The sequence below is a fragment of the Xenopus laevis genome, chromosome 3L (genome assembly GCF_017654675.1).
Source record: "Xenopus laevis strain J_2021 chromosome 3L, Xenopus_laevis_v10.1, whole genome shotgun sequence".
NCBI classification, from domain to species: Eukaryota; Metazoa; Chordata; class Amphibia; order Anura; family Pipidae; genus Xenopus; species Xenopus laevis.
Window position 1 is genome coordinate 21660413 of NC_054375.1, and position 8662 is coordinate 21669074.

Consider the following 8662-nt stretch of genomic DNA (forward strand, 5'->3'; position numbering starts at 1 on the left):
AGTTATCATATCCCCCTTAAGTGCCTCTCCTCCAGCATGAACAACCCCAACTTGGCCAGTCTTTCCTCATTTTCCACACCCTATGATAAGGTGTGAAATTATTACTCATGTTTTGATAATCTATTGTTGTGTTCTCTCCCAATGTAACATGATGGCCACTGTTGTAAGAGCAAAGGTGGACGTTGGGGCGCTGCTTGTGTATTAAAACATTTTAGAGTCAGATTTAGACATGTGACCCTACAGCTTCTTTAAGCTCCATGCAGTCACAGCCAGTTGTATGCTTGCAGCAATTTTAGGATGGATTTAGGAGGACATCCCCAACAATCCCCTGTAAACATAATACCCAGGACCCAAAGGCTGTAAAGCAGCAATCTGCCACAAATATAGGATGGATGAGGATGAATTTATGCAAATTAAATTATATAAAACAAATTAATTGTGAGAGCAGCAATACTGATTTAAAATGAATCGGATCAATTTAAAAAATCATGTGACGTTGCAAAGTGTGAGTAGCGTTCGTGTTATCTGAGGCATAATTAAATCAAAGATGAAGCTGAAGAGATAAAAATAGAATATAATTATGAGCTACAAAAAACAACTACTGCATATTAATGCAAACTCTAATTGGAACTAGGGACTGCATCATTAAAATTGTAGTAAAAAATTTAAATTCCAAGACAGCTGCAACCTATGTAATTGCTCCCCACTTGAACTTTCTAGTTTATTAGTAGGAATGTAATGATAAAATGATTGCAGTCTGCTGGGTTCCACTGTACAAAACCATAAAAGGTAAGCAATACAATGGTTAAAGGTGTGGTTCACCTTTAAGTTAAAGTTTAGTAAGTTATAGAATGGCTAAGACTAAGCCACTTTTAATTTGTCTGTATTATTTACTTTTTAATAGTTTTTAAAACTATTTGCCTTCTTCTGACTTTTTCTAGTTTTCATATGGTGGTCAATGACCCCATCTAAAAAACAAATCCTCTGTAATGCTACAAAAGTTTTGTTATTGCTACTTTTATTACGTCTATTCAATGCTTCTCCTGTTTATATTGCAGTATCTTATTCAAATCAATGCATGTTTGGTAGGGCAATTTGGACCCTAGCAGCTGAATAAAAAGCTAAATTATTCAAAAACCACAAATATTGAAAAATGAAACCAATTGTCTCAAAATATCACTCTATACGTCATACTAAAAGTTAACTCAAAGGTGACAACTCCTTTAATGTTACCAGTAAATACACAGACATTTGCCTGTATAACATCTTCATCTTCCATATACCGTATATACTCGAGTATAAGCCGAGTTTTTCAGCGCTCAAAATATGCTGAAAAAGTGTACCTCGGCTTATACTCGAGTCAGGCCTGCTTGCACAAAAATTCTCCTATGTACCTAGCTGATCCGGCATGGAGATCCATGCAGCCCAACACAAAACGATCCGTTGCCTTGTTGAACATCAGGAGTAAAGTCACGGTGCCGCGGGACATGCCCCCCTCCCGCGCAGCTACTCTGGACTGGCTGATGGAGTCTGTGTGCGCGCTGCGTGTGACATGTACAACAGGTGCGCTGCGTGTGACGTCACCACAGGCGCGATGCGTGTAACGTCATCGCAGGTGCGCTCCTCACTGCTCCGCACTGGCCACATTGGTGCTGCTGGGAGATCGCATGGTGGAAGCGAGCAATAGAGCAGGACGGGACTCGGGCTGGAGAAGGAGAGTACCAGAACTATGAAGGACAGGGGAGACAGAGGCGACAGAGTGAGAAACACACAAAAACAGGAGAGCGATCCCTCGCAGCTGCTGCTCAGATGGATGAACAAGGCAGGCTGATGCAGGCCAGGGGGATGGGGATTCCAGGACTCCCCATCCATGGGGGACCCCAAACTCTCACTCCTCATCCTATGCACGACCCCCCCAACAGACAATGGGGAAACAGGATTTCGGCAACATATTTCAACAGATCATGACCAGAGCCTTGACGAAGCCCAGGCAAAGTGAGTACAAGAGGCAGGGGGTAACTTTAAGTTTTGGAGAAGAGGCCTTTGTGTGTATGAGAGCCTACATTATGGCCTTTACCCTCTGCCCACCAATCCCCACTCAAATCTTCTTTCCTCCAAAAAAGGTCCACAGCTCCCCTCACAGCACAGCTTCTTAATCCCAACCTTTCACTTCCAAACTTAGTGCCCCCTATGATTTGATAATTGAATGGTCGCTGGAGGATGCTGGGAGCTGTAGTCCAGTTAAAGAAAGCATTGAAAGCTGCTGCATTTCTCACCCTAGGCTTATACTCGAGTCAATAAGTTTTCCCAGTTTTGTTTTGTAAAATTAGGTACCTCGGCTTATACTCGGGTCGGCTTATACTTGAGTACATACGGTAAGAAAACCATCTCTGTCTTGTGAACATTGTGATACTGAAGCCATAGAGAAATTGGAATTAGGGATTTAGCGAACTGTTCTGCTGCGAACTAGTTTGCGCGAACTTCGACCGTTCGCGTCCGCCGAATGTTCGCGAACGTTTGGGAACGTTCGCATTTTGAGTTCGCGTTCGATTCGAATACAAGTCGTTCGACCATTTGCATTCCTTCGACCGCTAAAATCGAACGATTTCCATTCGTTCGAACAATTGTAAGCATTCGATTCAATGAAAAGCTTTCGATCGAATGGCTTCGATCGGTCGATTCGAATGAAAATCCTTCGATCGAATGATTAAAATCCTTCGATCGTTCGAATCGAACGATTTTAGCGGGTGTTCGAAGTTCGCAAACTGTCCGCGAACGTTCGCATTTTTTGCCGGTGTTCGCGAACGGCGTTCGCGAACACCAAATCGGCAGTTCGCTACATCCCTAATTGGAATAATCATGTAATTGTAGGGGATATTTTAAAAAATAAATTCCTCCAACAGGAGTGTGGAATTTATTAAAGGGGTTGTTCACTTTTAAATTAACTTTTGGTATGATGTAGAGAGTGATATTCTGAGACAATTTGCAGCTGTTTTTCACTACTGCGGAGTAAGAAGAAGCCGGAAGCCGAACGCTTAGTGGTGCTTGCTGGAAGGACCCCGGACCAGTGCAGTTTTCTGCGCTGGTAAAAACTGCACTGGTCTGGGTTGTGAGCACCGGCCCGGGGTGTGAGGTTAGTATATACAATCACTTAGGTGTGCCTAACTTTTGGTACCTCCAAGTAAAGAGTGCTTTTACTTCTCCTTTAATCCATACCAACGGTGGGGGAAACATATTTTGGGCCCTACCCTAAACCATGGAAAAAATCAGTATTTCTCCTCTACCAACCTTTACGGTAACCATTTTGCATTGAGGCAGGTACAGTTTTCCTGACATCCGCCAACTCCACCCTCATCTGACTTCCAAATGGTGCATTGTTTTTTATCACCCCTAAGACCATTTTTACATGATTTTACTGTTCCAGAGTCCAATATTGATCAATTTTAGGCTAGTAAAGCCATACTTGCCATTAAATGCTTCCAGAGGAGTTTGGAACTTGGCTGTGTTGGAGTGTTTACGCTGTTTTATACAGTTTTCTGATCATTTGTGAAGCATAATGACTATATATTATAATATTATATAATGAACATTTTGTTGTCTACAGTAGTGTGCCAAGTAAACAAATGTCATCCTAGAAATGCATTACTGCAGGCAAATTTTTGTTTTACGCATTTCTTGTTGTGGTCAGTGGTGTAACTAGAGTGCACCCCCTGCAAAAAAAACTTCCTGTCCAACCTTTGCCCCGCACATGTCCTGCCTCCGAACCCCCCACCTAATTCTGCCCACTCCCACCCGACTTGCGTCCCCCTGCTTTGCTGCAGGTAAAACAGCAGCGGGGGAGGAGGTTTTTTTTTAATTATCTATGAGGAAGCAGACCCCACTGTCCAGGCCCCCCTGTTTAGTTACACCACTGGTTGTGGTGAAACTTGCTGTGCCTTCAGCTACTTCAAGGAATTGTTCATTGTAAAAATAAAAACTGGGTTAATAGATAGGCTGGGCAAAATAAATTTCAATATAGTTAGTTAGCGAAAAATGTAATCTGTAAAGGCTTGAGTGACTGGATGTCTACCATAACTGAACATTACTTCCTGCTTTGCAGCTTTCTTGGTTACCAGGCAGTAACCAATCAGTGACTTGATGGGGGGCCACATGGGTCATAACCGGTTGCTTTTGATTCTGTGCTGATTCTGAGGATCAATTGCAAACTCACTGAACAGTTATGTCCCAGGTGGCCCCCCTTAAAGTCGATGACTAACTCAGAGTTAGAGAGATGAAAAGCAGGAAGCTGGGTTATGTTAGACATTCGCTCACTCCTTTATAGATTACATTTTTGGCTAACTATATCAGAAACATTTTTTATCCTATTTACCCAGTTTTTATTTTTACACTGAACTGTTCTTTTAAGGTTCATGACACGTTCAGTTTGTCACATCTCTGTTCTGAGATGTCCAGAAAGGCATGTACTTCTTCTGCAGCTCATCCCATCTATCCAGTATCTATAAATACTTGCTTTTTACCAAACTGCTTGCGGTACTTGGTAATTCACTTCAGTTGATTAGTCTCAATCTCCCTTAGGGATGTCTGTATCAGGGGAAACCTTAATGCTCAGAGGTTTTATGAGTCTTTTTATCCCCTTTGTCATCCAAAGAATACAATTCATTGAGCACATGTTACGTATCAAGGATAATCAGTTATCCCTGGTGGGTTGTCACTACCCTTGATGTGTGCAGAGTAGCAGCAGTGGCATTCAGTTGAATTACTAAATCTATGAACACTTCATGACATTTTCCTATGCCTCGGCCTAGGGAAAAAAATCATGTTCTGATTAACAAATCCTTTCCAACTGAATAACATGTACATTTTACTAATATGCTAAGTTGTTCCAAAACAGCCTGAAAAAATGTGGAACAGCAGAAAGTGAAAATGAGCTGTGGCTCCTCTTCACTTTATCTGATGACATGATGCTTAAACACATAAGAATTTTAGGCATGCCCATACCCTAATGGACTGATATCTATGGTTTATGGATATCAGTCAGGAGCAGCTGCACCATACATGCACAATTCTGTGTGTGAATGGGCAGTTTAACGTCACTTTCTCTTTTGTTCTTCACCTTATCTGAAAGATGCCACATTCCACCCATTATATAAAAAAGAAATGGCTGATTTCCAAGCTGAATCAGAATCCTGATATTTATCTTAAAATTTTAGCAGTGGCGTAACTAGAGTATGCCGAGCCCCCCTGCGGGCCCTGCGCACTCCGACCCCCATCCTCCTTCTTCCACCTCCACCCTTACCACTCCCTGCCCTGACTCCGCCCACTCCTCCGCAGGATTCAGATTTGGTGGAATCCTTCTGCCCAGCCGAACCGAATCCTAATTTGCATATGCAAATTAGGGGCAGGGAGGGAAATTGCGTGACTAGTGCAGTCCCATTAAGGGTATAAGTGGTTTGGATATTTTACATCCCAGGTGAATGACTTTACATTTATCAACATTGAATCTCATTTGCCACTTAGCTGCCCAGATTGCCAGTTTGTCAAGATCCTGTTGCAAGGAGACCCCATCCTGGATGCAATTAATTGGGCTGGATAGTTTTATCATCTGCAAACATTGATACATTACTTACAATACCCTCCCATAAGTCGAATAAGCCACCAAAATCGGTTTTGGAGGGTGCCCAGCTGGATGGCCTGCACCTGGGCCCCGTGGGGGGTAGTTATGTTATTGCTGCTAACAGTAGCACCAGCCTGTATCAGATAAGTGATTATAATTGCTGGGGGGGGGATGATTTTAATTTCCCTTCTTCTTAAAGGGTTCAAATTCATTAACATTGAACACTACGGAATTGATTGGATCCCAAAATGAACCCTTGATTTACATTATTTCTATTTTGCTTTTTTATTTTTCTTAGTTATTTTTTTTTAAATGCCTAAAAGAATATATTTATATTATATTTTAATAATTTCCTTGAATGCCAATCTATGATATTTTCCTATATCTGTATGAGCTGAGTGGGTTTACTCAGCTTGTTCCTGCTGCCACCTTTTGTACAGGTCCTACACCCTACAACCTACAGAGTTTCTATGCCCAGGCCCTTACTTGATACAGGCAATTACTACTCAGGTAACTATCGCTAAAATGAAAATTTAATGTAAGCTTCATCATACTCAGGGTCGGACTGGGGGGCCCAGGGCCCATCGGGACTAATGTCCAGGGCCCCCTCCGACCCCCCCCGTCGACCCCCGCCCCCCTACTATGAAGCGCCGAGCGCGCACGGATGGAGGCGCACAGATTTTGAAAGAGTGAGCTCTAATACATCTTCTAGGCAAAAGAAGCCCATCCCTAAAAGATAAATTGGATCTAACTGTCATTCAGAATCAGACTCCCATCTCCTTAATAAAGAGAGTCAGATGCTAAGAGGGGGGGGAGAGTGAAGGGTAACTTGATTATTTCAGAAACAGGTCATAATTTTTAATTGATTTATATTTAGAAAACTTCTTATTTCAGTATGACGAAGCTTTTGTAAAACTTTCATTTTTGCGATAGTTCCCCTTTAATTCTGCTATCAAGTTTTCCTCCTAAGGAGGGCCCTGACCAAAGGTTTTACCTACAAGGGGAGATTGAACTGAAAGTTCAACAAATTCTGGTCCAAAGTTTGGAGAATTCACTGTATCTGCAAATGAAGCTGAGTTAGAAACAGTTTATATAATTTATGCCCAACTTTGCATTTATGGAATTGATTCCTTAAAACAGACTCAGTATATGGACTTTATCTCAAAGTTTCTAGCAGTTTGGATCATGTGATTTCCTAATTACACTAACCTTAACCTTTATCTTTTTGTTCCTGTTCATTAGGTGTCCTTGCTATCCTCATCCCTCACCTGGGCCTTGTCATCTCGTTGGTGGGATCAGTTAGCAGCAGTGCCCTGGCCCTTATCATTCCTCCCCTGCTGGAAATTCTGACATATTACACTGAAGGCTTGAGCCGCTGGGTTATCGCCAAGGACATTTTTATCAGCCTTGTGGGCTTTCTAGGATTTGTGTTGGGGACATACGTAGCACTGTGGGAACTAATAGTGCCTGAAGTGTCACCAGCATTGAATGAAACGGCTCTGTTTGTGGTGCAGTGAGATTTTGGACAGCAGTGTTATCTTATGGAGTTCCAAAAGCCAATTGTTCTCTTGTTTTTTTCCCTGAAGTATGTACTTGTAGCCATGAAGATTTCTCAGTATTTCCTAGAGAAACAGAATTGCTCATAGCGTACCTTAGTATTCAGGGGATGAATGTATTTTCACAAACTTCCAAAATGGTTGCAAAGATGATATTGCGGTACATACTAGGCCACTTTGGCTTAAAGAGATGTTAAGGGAATAATCTCTTTTAGATTTCTTTACATTGGTTTGCCTTATGCACATCATTGCATTTCACTTAACTGGATTATCTATTTTAGTCATGGCAAGTGCATTTTCCCTTAATGCACAGTGGTCAATTGACTTTTTGTCCTGTTCATTTGTATGTGTGTGACTGTAATTTCTCCTGTCCTGCCCTGTGTGTTGGCAGGTATTCCTTCTACTAGTTTCATGTTTGTGTTCTTTACTTGAAATCTATAAAAAATATGGTGCAAGTAAGCATTCTCTATAACAAGTCCCATACCTGTATTGAGTGTATGGCAAGCATGCCACTGCTGGACGAGTAATCAGTCTTTCTAGATGTTTACAGGACAATTTTGATTGTTTTCTAGAATTTCTGCATTAAAAAAATACCTTGGTTTGTTTTTAAAGATACATTTTTTTTAAAAAAACAAAAAGTATTCTGCGTTTCCTGATTTTTTCCAAATGGGAATGCACAGAATCCATTCATTTTAAAATCGGGTGAATATTGAGTCAAATTTACATATTCAGACTGGAATGTAAACTGACAAAACATCATCATCTCTGAAGAGCAATTTTGTTTCCTTCAGCTCTTTAAAGTCATATTTGGTATTTAGTGCATTCTGAAACCACTGCCAAATAAAAGAATAATGCATGCTTATAGTGCCACACCATATTCTTCACTTTACCCACCCTGGCATAATACTGTCACCATTGCTTTTTGTGTTCAGCTTTTGTATTGTTTTCTCCTGAAATCCACACAGCTGCTGCTCAGGCTATTTTTATACCGGTAATAGAACTCAAGTTTACACTTTAAGTAACAGGCATTGCCCATTAATTTACAATTTGTGATGGTATTTCTTCATGTAATAATTACAGTACTGTACCTGTTTGCAATCAGGCCCCCGTTACAACATCTGGAATGTGCAAATAAATGTAAATGGTACAATACTCGTTTGCAGTGTGTTTATTTAAATCATCACAGTTATACTGTATATTAACAAACATATGCCTATTCACTAAGGGCTGATTTACTAAAACTCAAATGAATCTAATTTTGTCTTTTCTGAAAAAAAAATCCGACCAAACTCCCTTCTCACTTATCAATAATCTTTCTCAAGAGTGACAAAATGTCAAGACAAAATCGAGTATCAATTCGTAACAAAATCGAGCATCAATTTGTATCATATGATTAACTCTCCAAAAACTCTGTTTTATTGAATTTTCGCATTGAAAACTTAACTTTTCAGATTACTGGACGAAAACCCAGACTTTTTCAGATTATCCAGCG

At 40.8% G+C, this 8662-nt stretch overlaps 1 protein-coding gene across 1 annotated transcript in view; it reads left to right on the forward strand.

Moving 5' to 3' along the window:
• Positions 1 to 8322, forward strand: part of slc36a1.L (solute carrier family 36 (proton/amino acid symporter), member 1 L homeolog) — a 57062-nt gene extending 48740 nt beyond the window's left edge. Inside the window, 1 exon segment of the mRNA NM_001091410.1 lies at positions 6857 to 8322. Within this exon segment, the coding sequence (NP_001084879.1) occupies positions 6857 to 7131 (275 nt within the window). The 3' untranslated portion in view covers positions 7132 to 8322.
• The last annotated feature ends 340 nt before the right edge of the window (positions 8323 to 8662 follow it).